Source organism: Sarcophilus harrisii, chromosome 4 (genome assembly GCF_902635505.1).
Source record: "Sarcophilus harrisii chromosome 4, mSarHar1.11, whole genome shotgun sequence".
Lineage (NCBI taxonomy): Eukaryota > Metazoa > Chordata > Mammalia > Dasyuromorphia > Dasyuridae > Sarcophilus > Sarcophilus harrisii.
Genome location: NC_045429.1, coordinates 401,057,841 through 401,076,950, shown reverse-complemented (window position 1 = coordinate 401,076,950; position 19,110 = coordinate 401,057,841). Strand labels below are relative to the sequence as shown.

The following is a 19,110-nucleotide window of genomic DNA, read 5'->3' as shown; positions in this document are numbered from 1 at the left end:
TCTGCTTCAAGGAGTTGACATTCTATGGAGGGGGGGGATGGGGAAGGAGACATTCATACATAGCTAGTATTTATATTATGCACACATAAATCTTATGCTTTAAGGTTTACATAACACTTTACAGATGAGGATCAACTGATCCTCATCACAACAACCTTGAGAGGTAGGTGGTAATGGTATTATTATTCCCATTTTACAGATGAGAAAACAGGCTGAGAAATTAAGTGACATGCCGGGTGTTCCACAGCAAGGAAGTACCAGAGGCAGGAATTAAACTCAGGTTTGCTGACTTCACGTTCAGGATTCTATCCACTGAGACACTTACCCACATAGTTATGAAGGATATAAAACAAAATGGGGAGAGGAACTAATCACTAGGGGAGAAATTAAGAAAAACCTCTTTAAGGAAGTAAATCTTGCATGGAGCTGTGACTAAAGCCAGGAATTTTCTAAAAAGTGGTCGTAAGAGGGAAAATATGCAGACATGAGACACAATCAGTGTGCAAAAGGTGCTGAGAGCAGATGAAAGACCATAAATGAAGACTAGCTTAAGGAAGCCCATTTGGCTGAAATTCAAAGCTTATAACAGGGACTAATATGTAAAATGCCTGGAAATACAAGCCAGAACTAGATTAAAAAAGAGATTTAAAAGCAAACAAAAGATTTTATATGCCCCCAAAAAAGAATATAGTCATAATAATACCAATAATATAAACAATGACAATCACCATTCACAAGTGCTTTCCTCACAAAAAAACCCTGTGAGGCAGAGTAATGAAAGTGTTATTTTTCTCATTTTACAGATGGAGAAATGGAAATCCAGAAAATTTAGATAACTTAACAGTCACACACTAAGTGAGGGTCAGAATAAAAACTTCAACTCAGATTTTTGACACAAAGTCAATGTTTTTCAAGTCATGAATCAAAACAAGAAAACTGCTTAGGAGAACAAGTAATGTGACTGATCTCACAGTCCCATATGATATCATAGAATATATCATCACTGTGTCAAATAATTTAATGAAGAATGAGGAGGAATAAAACATAATTTATCTATATTTTCATATTTGTGAAAGTAACAAGTCATTTCTTGCCATGAAGAATTTAAGATACTTTAGAAGTTTGCTAAATGGGAGTTAAGAGGTGCTACTGTGTAATGAACAAGTGAGTTTTGGAACAGTCAAGAAATAAGAGTTAAGTGGCCAGTGACAAATTACATCACCCAGAAAAAAAGGGGGAGTGAGTTTGCCTTCGGAGAAAGGTCTTCCCTCCCAGACTTTAAAGAACAGAACAGTAGGGCTCTCAGAGCTACTAGGTAGCACGGTAGGGATACCTTTAGAAAGAACTTTCATTCTAATTTCAAATGCATTTTGCCATGATTAGTCTAAAAGTCAGACAATATTTTCCTTTAATACTAAGATGCCAAGGTCAGAGAAAAATAAAGAGGTAGAAACTGGGTATTTCCAAACATTAATTTTTTTTTCTTTTACCTTAATTCCTAAAGATATATGAGGGGGAAAAGTGACCTAAAATACAATTGTGAAGACACTAGGCTCATGCTACATAACTACCTAAGACGATTCTCAACAGAGATGACAGAAGTATTCATTTTTTCAAATCAAATGTAGCAAAAACACTGGCTAACAGCAACAACCACATGTCACATGCATATATACCTGAATGGAAGATAGGGGGGATTTGAGCCAGCTATGAGTGCTCTGTAGGCTTCTTCTGGTGTCTTCTTTAAATAGATGACCTAAAACAAACAAACAGCAACATTTAGATATATATGCATACGTATGATTAAGCTGATCCCACATCAGGTATAATATTTAGTTATATTTTTACTCTTTGGACAGATATTTTAATCATCATCCTACCCCACACATCCAGGCAATTGCTTTTTCTAATTGAGGAGTTTAGCAGCATTTAATTCAAGAGTAATAGAAAAAGGAAAATTCCATGTTTAGACAAGGAACCATAGAGAAGGTTTACCAAAAATTATTTACTAAAGTAAAATGCATATTTGAAGGGAGCAGTGAGAATTGGAAGAACAATATTGTAATTTTTTTAATATCTGTTCATTAGCAGCATAGCTAAAGCTTTTTTCATAGGCAATGTTCACAGCAAGCAAAAATGCAAGATCTTGATCAATTGGTAAAAGGAAATCATACATGCTCCTATGACTAGATTTATTAAAAGGGCTATTTGCTCTGAGGGAATTCAATGATGATTTTTTTTTCCTGAGGCAATTTGGGTTAAGTAACTTGCTCATGGTCACACACTTAGGAAGTGTTAAGTATCTGAGGCCAGATTTTAACTCAGGTCCTCCTGACTTAAGGGCTGGTGATCTATCCACTACACCAACTAACTGGCCCTCAATGATGATTCTTAAAGACTAAATGAAACCAAACCAAACAGTTAGCAAGTTACTACTTTTACTGGCTATATTTATGGAAATAAAAACCAAAAGTTATTCACTTTACTGATATCAACAATACCTAAGTTCCAGCTAGCTTATTGAAAGCGTAGTGTACAGAAATTAGTCATACACCCTAAAGTGCCTCACAAAGAGCTTCTTACTGGTGTCTAACTTCAAATTATGTGAACCATAAATAATAATGACTATTGACATAATAATCTAACTTAGCATAAGCTATAATATATATGACAGGTGCTCAATAGTTATTTAAACCTGGGGAGGCTAGCATGAAAAGATGCAAAATAAAGTAAACAGAATCAGAAGAACAATGTATACAATTATTACATAACATAAAGAAAAATAATCTTAAAAGTCTTAAGAACTGTGACATTCACATTGTGGACATTGGCAAACAGAACATGACGCATGCTATCATATCTTGATAAAGAAATAATAGATTAAGAGATACAGAAAATAGATTAAGAGATACAGAATTAGCCATTTCCAGATATGACCAATGTGTGGAATTATGCTTGACAAGGATTTATTTCTTTTTTGAATAGGTAGCAAGGAATTTTAAGAGTAGGGAGAAACAGGGAAAGGGGTGATAGTGTTGCTTCTGTCTTAAAAAAAAATCCATCAATAAAACATTTGAAAATAAATAGAATGAGAGCAGAAGGACAATCAGAAGGGGACAGAAACCTCCCAGGGAAATGCTTATGTTATCAGGTTAGATTTAATATAGTTGCTCTTATTCAGTTGTATCCATTTCTTCATAACCATTTGGAATTTTCTTGGAAAAGATATCAAAGATGGCTTTCCTATCTCATTTTACAGATGAGAAAACAGGGGCAAACAGAGTTAAATGACTTGTCCAGGATTGCTAATGTCTCAGGCCATATTGAACTCAGAAAAATGCGTCTTCCTGATTCAAAACCCAATACCTCTATTCACTAGACCATCTAACTGTCTAATTCTTTTATACAACTTGGTTTTTTAAAGTATTAAGAATTTCATATACAGTTCTCTCTTTCTGTTCTTTGTACATGGGAATGTTCACATTTGTTAAGTCCACAATAAAGAAAATTTATTTAAAAATATAATTCTAACTACCAGTTTGTACTGGGTATTAGGCAAACATCATTTTTAAACCCTGTGAGTGTTGCATTATCTACCCCTTTTTTGATTAGCACATGACTGGCACAGAAGAGACATTTTTAAAAATATATACTTTTCAAAAATGAAAATTGAGGGAATGTCAATCAATTAGGGAATGACTGAACAAGTTGTGGTATATGATCATGATGGACTATTACTATGCAATAAGAAATGATAAGTAAAATGCTTCCACAAAAAACCTGGAAAAACCTGCATAAACAATGCAAAGAGATATGAGCAGAACCAGGAGAACATTGTACATAGTAATAGCAATACTTGAATATGATCAACTATCACCAACTTGACTGTTCTCTGAAATACAATGATCTAAGACAATTCTGAAAGACTCCCAATAAATAATGTTATCCCATTTTCAAAGAAAGAACTGAAGGAGTATGAGTGCAGGATATTTTTTTTCACTTTAATTTTTCTTTGGTTTTGGGTTTTGATTTGTTTTTTCTTTCACAACATGACTAATATGGAAATATGTTTTGTGTGGCTGTACATGTATAAAATGTATATCAAATTGTTTTCCTTCTCAATGAGGGAGCAAGAAAGCAACAGGAGAAAATTTGGAACTCAAAATTTTAAAAACAAATGTTAAAAAATTTTACAGGACAGCTAGGTGGTGCAGTGGATAAAGCATCAGCCCTGAGTTCAAATTTGGTCTCAAGACACTTAATACTTAAGAATTTTATACTTAATGAGACCAAGAAAATAACCATGAAATAAAGGAGTTTTGCCTCACCCCCATTTTAAACAAATATTTATTGAAAATATTTTGAATTCAGAAGAAGTTCTTCCCATATACAAAATTTACCAGTCCTGTGTTTTGTTTTCTTTCATAAGTTACTTAAAAATTGGTGACCAAACATGCAGAGGAGGGTCCCCAAAGTATTCTTTCCACGCAGGTGAAGTATCTTGAAGTCTTTTTTTCCCCTGGGAGAAAGGGAGTAACTGCTTTTTAAATTTTTATATTCAGATGTACATTATTTTCTTTTTTGCCTTCCCTTCCTTCCTTCCCTCCACTAAGAAAGCAAGAAAAACAAAACTGGTTACAAATATATACAGCATGCTCAAAAAGTTATCAAACTGTGCATACCCTTTGATCCAGCAGTGTTACTACTGGGCTTATATTCCAAAGAGATTTTAAGGAAAGGAAAGGGACCTGTATGTGCACGAATGTTTGTGGCAGCCCTCTTTGTAGTGGCTAGAAACTGGAAACTAAGTGGATGCCCATCAATTGGAGAATGGCTGAACAAATTGTGGTATATGAATGTTATGGAATATTATTGTTCAATAAGAAATGACCAGCAGGATGATTTCAGAAAGGCCTGGAGAGACTTACAATAAACTGATGCTGAGTGAAATGAGCAGGAAAATGAGCAAGACCAGGAGATCATTATACACTTCAACAACAATACTATATTGATGATCAATTCTGATGGACATGGCCATCTTCAACAATGAGATGAACCAAATCAGTTCCAATAGAGCAGTAATAAATTGAACCAGCTATGCCCAGTGAAAGAACTCTGGGAGATGACTATGAACCACTACATAGAATTCCCAATCCCTCTATTTTTGTCTGCCTGCATTTCTGATTTCCTTCACAGGCTAACTGTACACTATTTCAAAGTCTGATTCTTTTTGTACAGCAAAATAACTGTTTGGACATGTATACATATATTGTATTTAATTTATACTTTAACATATTTAACATGTATTGATCAACCTGCCATCTGGGGGAAGGGGTGGGAGGAAGGAGGGGAAAAGTTGGAACAAAAGGTTTTGCAATTGTCAATGCTGAAAAATTACCCATGCATATATCTTGTAAATAAAAAGCTATAATAAAAAAAAGTATATATGGCAGAAAAAAATTTCAATTACATTTTAACAAATAAAGCATAGGTCCCTGGTAGGGAGAAGAATGATGACACATGGAGGAATGTATATAATAGGAAAACAAAAGCTATAAATAAAATTAATTAAAAATTAATATATATATATATATAGTAAAATAAAACAAAGTCTTACAATAGCCATATTCCCTTCCTTCTCTCTGTTAAAAATACCCTTTGAATCCATCACCTCTTTATCTAGGGGTAGATAACATTTTTAATCTTAAATCCTACAGAACTGTAATTGGTAACTATGTTGCTCAGTTTCTAAAAGTCTTTCAGGATTGTTTATCTTTACAATAGCATCATTTTTGTATAAATTATTCTCTTGCTTCTACTCTCTTAACTTTGCATCAGTGAATACAAGTCTTCACAGATTTCTCTGAAACCATCCTATTCATTTCTTTTAGCACAATAATATTTCATCATATTCATATATCACAACTTAGTCACATTCCCTAACTGATAAGTACTCCTCTGAAGAAAGGTTATGCCATATACCTTGATACCATCCATATATATAAAACGATAAGACATTTTTGTTTTTTTTTTTAATTCTGAAACTATAGTTTGCTCTATTTAAGAAAAATGATAAAGCATTAGTACTAGGCAAAAGCTTAAACTGTTTCCTTGAAAAATACCATTTTATATCAATTGTTCTTAACATTATTTTACAGTATTGGTGGCATATTTTAAATAAAAACCAATTTTCCATGTGGGGAATAAAAGGATGACTACCATTTATATAGTACTTTAAAGTTGGCAAAGTGTTTTACAAATATTATTTTATCTTCACAACAATCCTAAAATTAGAGTTTTTCTCATTTTACATATGAGGAAAAAAAAGAGAAAGCAAGTTTAAATTGTATGTCCAGAATCACATAGTTTGTATTTAAGGTTCAATTTGAATTCAGGTCTTCCTAACTCCCAACATCAGCCCTTTATATACTGTGCCATCCAGCTGTCACCAAATCCTCTAGTCCTTCATTATCTTCTAATTCTATTTGGGTCTATTTTATATATTTGTAATATATGATAAGCATGACAATAGAAAAGAGTAAAATGTTTTATAAAATTCAACAAAGGCAACAGGCAAGCTTTTTCAATAATTAAAAGAACAGTAAAGAACAGTAATTTGTACTTTATGCTCCTGGAAACTTTTTGATAATTCTCCTTTTTCTTCCTCAACCAATCTACTGTTTTCTTCTAAATGTTTACATATTGAGTTAGGAGAATATCAAGTTATAAATACTTTCTAGAAAGCACAAAAACATGTAACTAGTCTATATGAGAATCACTGGTACTGTCATTTTTTAATAATGGATATGAGGTGCCTTCTATAAGGAAAAGTGAGACTAGATTCACATCTGAACAAAAATTCTGAAGTACTTTTCTAGTAAATTATGAACCACTGTAAAGCATATGAGCCAATAATCCTAAATCTGATTCAGCCTCTTCATTTTAGAGTTTTACAAAGAAGCCAACATTTCCATTAGCTTCCTAGACACAAATGCTCTCTTCATCATTATGTTAACAATATGCAAAAGGAAGCATAGGTTGTGTCTTATTGGAGCCAACTTTCAATTCACCTATTGTACTTCTTGGAACTAACTATACAGATGACCAGAAATCTTCCGCATCCTCATTCTTCTGTGGTATTCTCTAGATCCTGACTTCTTTATTTTTCAAGTTTTTGATTAATGTTGAATTATTTATTTTGTTCCTTGGGTTGCCTTGATCTCTTGTACACCTTAAACATTTGACTTTTGATTTCAATTGTGGACTAAGGGAATTTTCCCATATAATTTATTGTCTTTGGGCAATGCTGTCTTTTCTACTCTATTTACCAGCTAGATATTGATATGTGATCTTCCAATACCTTTATACAGATCTTCATTAGCTCTCTGTAGTTTTTTGTCATGTAGTGTTTGATGCCCATCTTTCAGGATATTACCCAATAGTGTCACTTTCCTCATATATTCAACAGTTAAACTAGTCAGCAATATACATGTGTTAAAAGTACTGGTGTATAATGAAAATATTCGTATTTTTGGTACAATCCATATACACTTCATGGCTTGCCAATGGGAGCCCCATTTCCACCTTCAGGCTCTGAAATGGTGACTTTAGCATTGCTGATTAGTTCTGATGATGCTCACCAATTTAGGTTCCAAGAACATATTGCTCCATTGTTCTCCATGTCCACAATGGATCCCACCAGGCCAGTCTATAACCTTGTGCCCCAGATTTCTTAGCTCCAGAGAAGCAGTTTCATCCCAATGACCAGGAGGTGTTAGCCTAATCAGGGGTACCACTGGAGCACAACCAGCCAAAGCTACCATAGCAATATACATTTCCCTAGCTAATATTCCCTTTCTGACCCCTTGTCCTCACAATATAGACAATGACCTGGCCTTTGAGAAAACTGTCATAAAAATTATATGATATTACATACTGTATCACAGATTATAAATTATTCTATAATAATAATCCCAGATCATGCTAGTTTGGCAAACTGCACATATACCAGAATGAACTAAATCCCCCAAAGGGCCTTAAAATGTTTAAATGTGCTTACTCTTGAGCAAGAGATAATCTTATTAAAAATTACAACTTAATAATAAATCATAATTAACAACATACATTTAAACAATGTTATCCTCACAAAAATCAACTTCCAATAATAATGTTAAATAATGGATTCAGATCTATTGCAACATGCAAAGAAAGTTCCTAGTGATTTCTCAAATTTTTAATTACTTGACTATTTCTAGAAAGCTTATAATACCTCTATGTTAAAATAAGAAAGTGAAGAACAATTTCCAAGAAGCACACACACATATATTCTTCTTCTCATTTCATGGTCATTTGGGCCATTTCCATCTAATTAGGATCCAGGTTTCTTTCAGGAAGTAAACTCTAATCCCACCATGAAGTGGTTCTTTGAACTATTTTGCTAATCATGTCATATGCATGACTTCACACACGTGACAAATGTTCTCATACAGTAAATTGAGACCTGTGTTTTTATTTTTATCCAAGTGCTAAAATATTAATAACTGCAAAATGAAACCCAGCAAATGCCATTCTATCCAACAAGGTTCTATAGACAAAACATTGACATTATATAACATCAAAGACCCAGATGGTGAGGGCAAGAAAATTCTAAAATAAATGCTTTCACTTATTCAAACATCGAAAAGTTTAGTGCTACCCACAAGATTTCCCTTTGATAAGTGAGGAGCTATTACTTCCTAACTAAGTCTTGGGCACTTCTCCAGACAAGTAACATGAGACATAGTCTGCATACTCTAAGTCTTATTGCATGCAATAAGCAAACAAATAACTCTTCTAGCCTCTGGTGTTTTACATCTCTTATACTTGGGATCATGACATAAATATTTAGAATTGGCAGAAACTTCACAGGTCAATTTTACAAATTAATAAATGGTGGCCCCATAAGTATCAATTCATGGAGATAGTAAGTGGCAGAGCAAGGATCTGAGTTTTTCTCGACAATAAATCCAGTAGTCATTGAATTATTCTATGACTGACTTCAGAGAGAATATAAAAATAAATGTGCTTGTTCCAGGTCATGTGACTGACAAGATGAAGGACTTGATCTTTTTTCTGATTCTCATGACTTCTCAAAAACCAAGAATTACAAGATAGAGAAATGTCAGCTGTGTCCATGGCTAACACTAGGAAACAAAAAGAGGTTTGTTTTTTAAAGAAAACTTCTATGAACTACTGTCTTAACTTTAGCTCTCTTGGCACCTTCTCCCTAATATGTCCACCACACAACCAGCAACAAGGCTGCATTAGACAATCCAACTCTTAGGCTTATACAAAACACCTTCAAAACCCAGTTCCCTCTCCCTTTTCCACAAACTTTGCACTATGGAGACTGAAGCTCCAAAATACAGAAATTTGCTGAAATTTCCTTAATCAGCACCCCAGCAGTGTTCTAGACTGCAAAGATCTCTGCAGGAAAAGTAATGAATGCTGGGAAATGGGTAGCACAGGTGTCTTGAGTTGAAAAAGACTTCATCCCCACACCTTAGACCCACCCTGGAAGACTCAAACTGAAAATGGCAGAAACCAAGAAAAAGCATTTCAGTGTGGCAACTCTCTCTACTGCCAAGAAGCAGAACTGTAAAATAAAAGGAAAGAATGGTGGGAGTAGAAGGGTAAAGAGCTGTGTAACACTCCATTAAACCAAAAGGGGTAGAGCTCAGCATCCAGCCAGAGCCAATTCTTTTGTCTGCAAAAATCACTCAAAACTTAGATTAGTGAACCCTGAATTTCTCAGGCTGGAGGGAATCTGAAATACTTTGAGATCCAGCCCCCCAGGGAAACCACTATCAGAGGAAATGGAGTTAAAATATGAGCAATAGGTGAAAATATGGAGAAAAAATTCGACATTACAAAATATCTAAGGAGGAATAAAACTCAAAGATCCTGAGCAAAAACACTAACAGCAGAAGAAAATATAAGCTCCATATCTAATAAGTGAATTTAAATTTCATTTATGAATAAATAATGCAAAAGAAAAGAAAATGATTCAATACTTGAGAAAGAATCGTGTGATTTATTTTGAGAACATGGAACTACAACACAGTGTTCCTGAGTAATTTAAAGAAAAGAATTGTTGAGAACAGAATTTAACATCTAAATAACACAAATAACAGAATAGAAAACGTGAACCTGAGATGGTTAAGTCTCACCAAGAAAAAGGACAAATTATTGAGAATACAAATACATGGAAATAAAGGATAGTCTAGAAGAAACAAAAAGCAAACATACTGCCTATTCAAACAAAACAAATTGATCTCAAAAATAAAATTAGAGATCCCAGCAGGGTCTGCCTATAACCACGTACCACCCGATTTCTTGGTTCCAGAAAAACAGTTTCATTCCAATGGCCAGGGGGTATTGGCCTAATCAGTGGTACCACTAGAGCAAAACTAGCCAGTGTTTTAGGATTCTTGTCCAGCTTTGAAAGCTACCACAGCAATATACATTCCCCTGGCTAACATTTCCTTACTTTCATACCAATCCTTCACATAAAGATAACTTAAAGATTATAAGTCTCCCAGAAGAACATCCTGATACAATTAATGCAAAAATAACAGAAAAACTGCCTAGAACTTCTGAACAGCAATTCATTTTAGAAACAATTCATTTTAGAAATACAAATTTTGTAATCTACCATCAAGCACAAAGAAAATCTGAATAACATAAGACTATTTTGGTCTTATCTGATAACACAAGAAGGAATGGAATACTATATTCAGTAGAGCAATGGAGTTCAGAATAAAACCCAAAGTGATTATGAGATGAAGCATAAATGAAAAAGATGGATATTCAATAATAAGGAAATATTTGAAACATTTTATAAGGAAAATCAGACCTGTAAAGATTTGCTTCTTGAACACACCAAGAAAACAGAAATGCAGGGGAGGGGTATGAATTAATATAGCTGCCAAAGATAGCAACAAACAAGCAACAGTCACAGCAAAAGACCAATTAGAGACTTCTTTCTAAATCTGTACACAAGAAGGCAAGAATAAAAACAAAAAGTCAGGGAGAGAAAAGTACTGATGGAGAGACAGTCCTATGGCATTATGGACAGTACCATCATGCCTACAGGAGAATCAATGTTTTCTGTGGGATTCAATTACATAATGAGAGGTTTCATAGAGGAAGGGAGAGACAAAGGGAAGTGTGTAATATGCTGTGGTCAAGTCAAACCAGTAATGAGGGAAAACAGACACCTGTAGTTCCTCAGGAAGAGAAAAAGCTACTGGAGAGTGGGGGAGAAGGGGAGGGAGACATTAAAAGAGGGGGTAAACAGATTTTGTTTTGTTAATAGGAAGTTTCACTGGCAAGTGTTCCTCTTGCTGAAAAGGGATGTTCTGTGAAGGGAGACAGACCGTGCATTGGATGTTATTTGTGGGAATTTGATAATTGAAAAGACAACATATTTCTCCTACCTCTGGAGGAAGTGAAGTTAAAACTTCTAAGGGCAACTGCCATCTAGGGGTGTGGGAAAGCATGGATGTAAGGAGGAAATTTTGAGGCAAAAGGACAGAAAGTAACCAGGAAAAAGGTACATAAGTCAGTAATGAGATGTTGGGGCGAGATAAATTCTGCCATAAGTCCTGTCATTGTTTTGGGAGATTTTTTTTTTCCTTCACTCTTCTGCCTTGGTTTTTTAATTACTTGATTATCTCATGGAGTCATTAGCTTCCACTTGACCAATTCTAATTCTCATAGAGTTGTTTTCTTCAGGAAATTTTTGTACCTCTTTTACCATCTGGCTAATTCTGACTTTTAAGGAGTTATTTTTTTCCAGCATGTACGTGTGTGCACGCACGCATATCTTTTACCAAAATGGTAAGTCTCCTTTTCATAATTTCATGATTTTCTTGCATAATTCATTTCTTCTATCAATTTTTCCTCTGCTGCTTTTAATTTGATTTAGAAAATTATTTTATGCTCTTTTAAAAAATCTTTAACAAATCTAGAAATTCTTATTCATCTTTGTGCTCAATCTGTATTGAGGCTTTACTTATAGATGTTTTCAAGTCGTTGTCTTCTGAATTTCTGCACTGAGCACCCCTGTCATAATATTTTTATGAAAGTTCCCTTTTTATTTTATTTTTTGCTTTTTTTCCCATCTGCTTCTTGACTTTATACTTTATTTTAGAGGTAGACTCTCCTCATCTCTGGGAATGGTGTCTGTCCTGAACTTCTATATTTTATGTCCTTCTACTGCCTACAATTCATTCTGGGGTCCTGTAAATTTTCAGTGCTCTCAAAGTGTTATGATCAAGTATGAGGATCTGCCCTTCTACTTTGTACTTTATTCTTTGAACAAGTAGGGTACACCTTACTACCTAAAAACTGTAACCCCTCCCCTGTGATCTAAAAGAAGTAACTTAGAACTGAGTAATGGGTGACAATGCTACTAAATAACACCCACTTTTGTTCCCAGTACTGGTACATGGAGGTCTCCTACGGTCTCTTTCTTTCTAGATGTGGAATCCCTTCATGTCCTTGGGTACTTCTTACCATAACTACTACCCACCACAGCCTGGTACCACTTCTGCTTGCTATACTGTACTTCTGGCCATCCCCATTGTCCACTGACCTTGCTATCTTTCTAAGCTTCCTTATTCTGGAAAATTTATTCATCTTGACTTTATTTTGGCTTTTCTACTCAGAATTCAGTTTGCTACATTTTCAAAGTCATTGTGGAAGTAAATTTAGGCAAGTTAAAGCAAAGTTTCTAGTTTTCACTTTACATCTTGACTCTACTTCTCATAGGATATTATCACAAGAATTAGTGGGACAAAATGCAAATAGGGAATCTCTGGGACAACTTCTAAGAAGAGAAGGACTAAAATGGATACCTCATAAGTTTTGACTCCATAAAGAATACAGAAAATAGAGAAGGAATAGGGGTCATGAACCAGAGAATCGGAGTAGAATAGACAGAAAGAGAAGATAAATAATGACTAGAGAAATTCTCTCTGAAAATAGGTACAAAAAATTCAAAATTCAAAATTAATGTAAAAAACTGATTAAAAGGGAGAAAGGAAAGGAGAGGATCCACATGTCCAAGAAAGAAAAATTAGATAACTGGGATAAAAACATAAAAGAAAAAGGAACTCATGAGCACAACTCCAAAGAGAAAAGATAAATAAGAAGGAAGAATGCAGGTAAAAAGGTAAGAGAAAACAGGAAAAAGTTACCTTTAAAAAGACTAAATTAAAGTAACAGAAGAAATCTGGAACTGTGTTCTTCAAATGGGGGAGAGAATCACAACCTGGAAAAACCCATGTATATTAGAAACAAATGGAGGTAAATGTAAACCAAGTTTAATAATTTCAAATTTAAATTTTTAAATAATCCCATAAAATGAAAAAGAATGGCAGATTGGATAAGAAAATGAAATCCTACAATCTGTTGCTTACAAGAAAACATTTTTAAAACAAACATGAAAAAAATTTTCTGTGCATTAATTGAATCCAAGAAAAAGCAGAAGCTGTGATCATGCTATCCGAACAAAGCAAAAAGAAAAAACATTCAACAAATAAAAGAGATAAACAAGGAAAATACATTGTGCTAAAAGGCCTATAAACCTTTCAATCAATATTTAATACTAAACAATCAAATCAATATTTAGTACTAAACTTAGAATAGAAAATTAAATCTATAATATGAAATAAGATGAAATCACAAAAAAGTCAGAATAAAAAGAATAATCAGAACATATTATACAGTTATGTTAACAGAACTGAAAACACAAAATTAAAAATTTTAATTAATTTAATTAATTTTAGCTAAAAATATAATTTAGATTTTCAGAAGAACAGATAGGCATCTTGACCCAATCTCAGAAAAGGAAATGTAACTAGTTATAAAGAAATTACCAATGGAAAAAACTCCTGGTCCTAATGGATAAACACAGGAAAATTCTTTCCAACTTTATACTCACAAATTATTTTCAAAAACTGAGAAAATACATCAAAATCCCTTTATGAGACAAATATAGTCTACATACAATGAAAGATAAAAGACAGACAGAAACTGATTTATCCATGACAACAATTTATTTAATCACTCATTAAGACCAAGGTGAATTTATCCCGTGGATGCAAAGATGGTTCAACATTAGGAAAACAATTAACATAACTAATCACACAAAAAACAAAATATCCAAAAACATAATTCTCTCAACAGATACAGAAATGGCCTTTGACAAAGTACAACATTTTTTTATGTTAAAAAAAAAAAACTTACAAAGTATAGGCACAGAGGAATTTTCTAGTGTAACAAAGAACATCTTTCTAACACCAAAAGCAAGCATTATATACAAAGAAGATACATTATAACCTTTCCTAATAGCAAGGATGCTCTTTCTTTCCACTATTATTTGATATAGTTCTGGAAATATTAATAGTAATGATAAGAAAAAGATAATGAAGGCAGAAAGATATGTAAAGAAGAAGTAAAACTATTTTGTTTGTTACTAATATGATAGTTATATTTGGATAATGCTAAGGAATCAGAAAAGATTAATAAATTTAGCAAAGTTGCAGGCTACAAAATAAATCTTCAAAAAATACCTACGTATATATAATGATAACAAAATCCAAAAAGCTGTAATAGAAAGGGAAATTCCATTCCAATATTACAAATGTATAAAACATATCTAGGAATCAACCCACCAAAGCACACGCAAAATTTGTATATATTTAATTGCGAAGTGCTCTTTAAAGAAATAAAGAACAAAAATAGCTAGAGGAATAGACAGTGCATGTGGTTGAGTCATGACAATATAGTAAGAATGACAATAATATCAAACCTAATTTATACTTTCAATGCTATAGCAACCAGATTAGGAAGGGAACACTTTATAGAACTCCACAAAATAATAACAAAATTCATTTAGAAAAACATAAAATCTGGAATATATCAAGGGGAATGATGAAAAGATGGAAGAATGAAGAGGAAATATAAGTTCCAGACCTCAGTCTATATATTACAAAGCAATAGTAATAAAAAAAAATCTAGTAATTTGTTTTTTTTAAAAAGGAGAGAAATTGATTCATAGGGCAGACTAGAAAAGGGAGAATCAGAAATAATAGAATTCAATAATCCAGTGTTTGAGAAAGTAGGAAATATAAATTACTCAGGGGAATAAAAGTCCTGGTTATCTTTAAAAAAAAATCTTGTCATAAAAATTGGAAAGAATTCTGGTAGAAATTCGATGTAGATCAAGACTTTACCCAGGGGTCCTCAAACTGTTTCACTAGGGGGCCAGTTCACTGTCCCTCAGACTGTTGGAGGGCTGGACTATAGTAAAAACAAAAATTTTGTTTTGGGGCCTTTAAATAAAGAAACTTCATAGCCCTGGGTGAGGGGGATAAACGTCCTCAGCTGCTGCATCTGGCCCACGGCCGTAGTTTGAGGATCCCTTATTCCATAGTATGTTCTCACTGCTTACTTGAGATACATATATATACACACATACACTGCTTACTTGACCTATATATTAAAGATTACATTATAAAAAAAAATTTAGAGAAAAAACAAAACATGTATTTCTCAAAGCTATGGGCAAGAGATATATGTTTCACAAAGAAAAAAAGGCAATTACAAAAGACAAAATAGATTATTTTAACTATGTGAAACTGAAACCTCTATATGGGCAACATTAATATACCCAATATTAAAAGGAAAAGCAGTAGAATTGGGGGAGAGGTGGAATCTTGTACCAAATTTCTCTGAAAAGTTTTTAGCTAAGGCAGTAAATTTATTCTTTTTTTAAGAAGAAAAAAGAACCAAAATAATAAATACACCAGTGAATTAAATGCTGAAATGAAATCAATGTCTTGTCTTTACCAACTGCATAACATAAAAGTGTTTTGACATAATGATTGCTTCCACTTTTCCATGTTTATTTTGATTATTGATTAGTTACATGTAAATATATTTATTTTTGCATTATTTTGCAATGTAGCATTTTTAAAAGATCCTGTACATATAGTTAAAGGTCCTACTGTGGCCAAAATTAAAAATTTTTAGGAAAAGAATCATCAGCAATTTTGTTTAGATTACTATTTTTATGGCTAAACATCTGACAGCTTGGAATCTGTCCCCTGGGTATTTTAATTATTAAATTGTTTTGAGTATGAAAAATATTTATGGACAGGAATTAAGGGCCTAATGAATGCATAAGACTAATTTAGTTCATAGAAAAAGATTATTAGGTTGACAGCAGGGAGTATAATAGGAGTTTGGTGAATGAATTTGCTAATTAGATGTTTGAAGGCTCAAAAGGGAAGGGATAACATCTCTTGGTGAAAAATATATCATTCTTTTGTAGGATTTTAATTTTCATAATAAAAACTGATGTCATCTAGTATTTAGTATAAATCTGGGATCACATACTCCAAAGCAGAAAGCCCCTTGGTTAAAAATCTATGTTGATATAGAATAGGAGCAAGCAAACTATGGCCTATGGGCTAAACACAGCCAAATGCCTGTTTTAGTAAAGTTGGATACCAAACCCTAGTTTAGAGAATCTCCATATGAATCAGACCACAAATATTTGAATCTTTAAATCTCCTGAACTTCAGATCTATATTGCCAGTTGTCTATTGTACATTTTAAAAAATGAATGATCCAAACATCTTAAATTCAATATAGACAAAATTAAATTCTTATCTTTCTTCCCAATCCTCTCTTCCAAATTCCCCAATTACTACTGAAGACACCATCTTTCTTCCCAATCCTCTCTTCCAAATTCCCCAATTACTTCTGAAGATACCATTTCCTTTCAGAATCACAGATCTGTAATCTCAATATTAATGTCAACTTGGCATTATTATTCAGCTCATAGAAATGATCACGTCATTACCTTACCCTCAATAAACTCCAGGGGCTTCCTATTGTTTTATCTTAGAAATATAAATTCTCTGTTGAGCTTTTAAAATTCTATATAATGTGGCTCCAATTTATCTCACCAATTAGATATTAGTTCCCCCATCCTGTACTCTGTGGTCCAGGCAAACTGGCTTCTTGGTTCCTTAAACAACACTTCCTATTTTTGCCATTCCTCTGGCTTTGTACTATTCATTTTCCCTAAGTCTAGAAAGTAGAATGTAGCCCTCCTTAGTGTCCCCTCATATAATCCCTTTTTTTCTTTTAAGGCACATTTCAAGATTGATGGAATGGTGAGAGGATAATGGTTGATGTGTAAGGACTTGGAGCAGGGGTGGGGAAAGTCCTGCCCACCAGCTATATAAAGTGAGCAAAATCATTTGATCTGGCCTTGCCAAGGCAAACACAGGTGACAACAACTTCCTCTGCTTGAGTACATTAAATTGATAATTTTGTATGGCCCACATATGATGATATAAATATCAAGAAAAACCAATTTGGTGGGAGAATTCTCTCCCACCAATTCTCCCACAAACACCCTGTAAAACTCTAAAACTAAAAAACAATGATAAAAACAAAGACAATCACTCCATTAAGTCAAAGAATACACACACACACACACACACACACACACACACACAAAGAGAGAGAGAGAGAGAGAGAGAGAGAGCGAGCGAGCCAGAAATCTATGAAATTAGAAGCAGAGTAAAAAAGAAAAAAAACTAAACTAAGGGAATGAATTGCAAGCAGTTCACTCCTAAAGCAGAAATTTCCCAATTTAACAATAAAAGAAATAATAATAATCAAAGAGGAAATTTTAAAAAGTGAAAGCAAAAAATCATAATCATTGAATGAATAAGAGATATTTTCTTTAAAAACTTCTTTAAAAAAAACTAGTAAAATAAACAGCTACTGTGATTTTTTTTAAAAGAAAAACCAAATTCAAAAGGGGAAAAAGGAAATTCAAAAACATAAAGAGAAAATAAAAGCTAAATACCACAAATTATTTTGCCCACCTTTCTGCCAACAAAATAGCTAACAAAATAGATGAAAACTTACAAAAATGCAAACTACTCAGATTAAATGAAGTAATAATCACTTAAACCACCTTAATATGAGAAAAATAAATTGCCAAGGAAAAAACTCCAAAATCAATGTTGATATCTGTTGATATATATAACTTAAGACATAAAAGGTAACATGATTAATCCATCCAAAGAACAATAAAGAAACTACATTCTGAATCTATGAATGGGAAACATTTCATGACTGAAGCAGAGACACAAAATTCCACAAGATAAAACAGCTTTCATCATATAAAATTCAAATGCTTTTGTACAAACAAACCAATGGAATTAAAATTAGAAAAGAAACATGGAAAAATATTTACAGAAAATTCCTCTGATAGAGATTTTATACCCAAGATACATAAGGAAGTGATTTAAACTTATAAAAACCAGACCTTTTTTTTCCCTAATGGATAAATGATCAAAAGATGAACAGTTTATATGAACAGTTTTCAAAGGAAGAAAGTATCAATGTTCAAAATCACTAATAGAGAAATACAAGTTAAAGCAAGTCTGATATTTCACTTCCCACTCAGATTTGCAAAGGTGGCAAAAAAAATTTAACAGTTGTGAAAACAATAAAAATTATGGGACTATATTAATAGATGCAGAAAAAGCTTCTGATAAAATATAACACATTCCTATTTTTTAAAAAATACTACAAAGCATAGGAATCAATGGAGCCTGTCATTTCTACCTTTCTAATATTTCCATTCCCTTATTTCCTTTTCCCTTCTATTTCCATTCCCTTCTCCGTTATTTGAACCATTATGGTGCAAAAATCACATAAACTTCACAGCTGGACCATTAGAATAGGCTGCTGATTGATCTCTCTGTCCCAAGTCTCTCCCCCGTTCCAATCAACCTTCCAGTCAGCTGTCAAAGGGGCTTTTCTATGGTATAGATCTGATTCTATCAGCCTCCTAATTCAAGAGACTCTACTGGATTGCTATCATTTTTAAGATAAATTTTTAAAATTCTCTATTTGGTCTTTAAAATCCTTCATAACTTCATAAACCTTTCTAGTAAGTTTTCTTACACTTTACTATCTGCTACATTTACTCTATGATGTGGTAACATGGGTATCTCTTTGCTGACCCCAGCA

At 33.2% G+C, this 19,110-nt stretch overlaps 1 protein-coding gene across 16 annotated transcripts in view; it reads right to left on the bottom strand.

The window, feature by feature from the left end:
• Nucleotides 1-19,110, bottom strand: part of CDC14A (cell division cycle 14A) — a 284,358-nt gene that overhangs the window by 194,498 nt on the left and 70,750 nt on the right. For all 16 annotated transcript variants that reach the window (XR_004233993.1, XR_004233992.1, XM_031967153.1 and 13 more), the window contains one exon: nucleotides 1,677-1,756. Coding sequence is in view for 14 of the 16 variants with exons in the window: in XM_031967153.1 (XP_031823013.1) it covers nucleotides 1,677-1,756 (80 nt within the window). In the remaining 2 variants the exon portion in view is untranslated. The remainder of the gene's footprint in view (nucleotides 1-1,676; nucleotides 1,757-19,110) is intronic.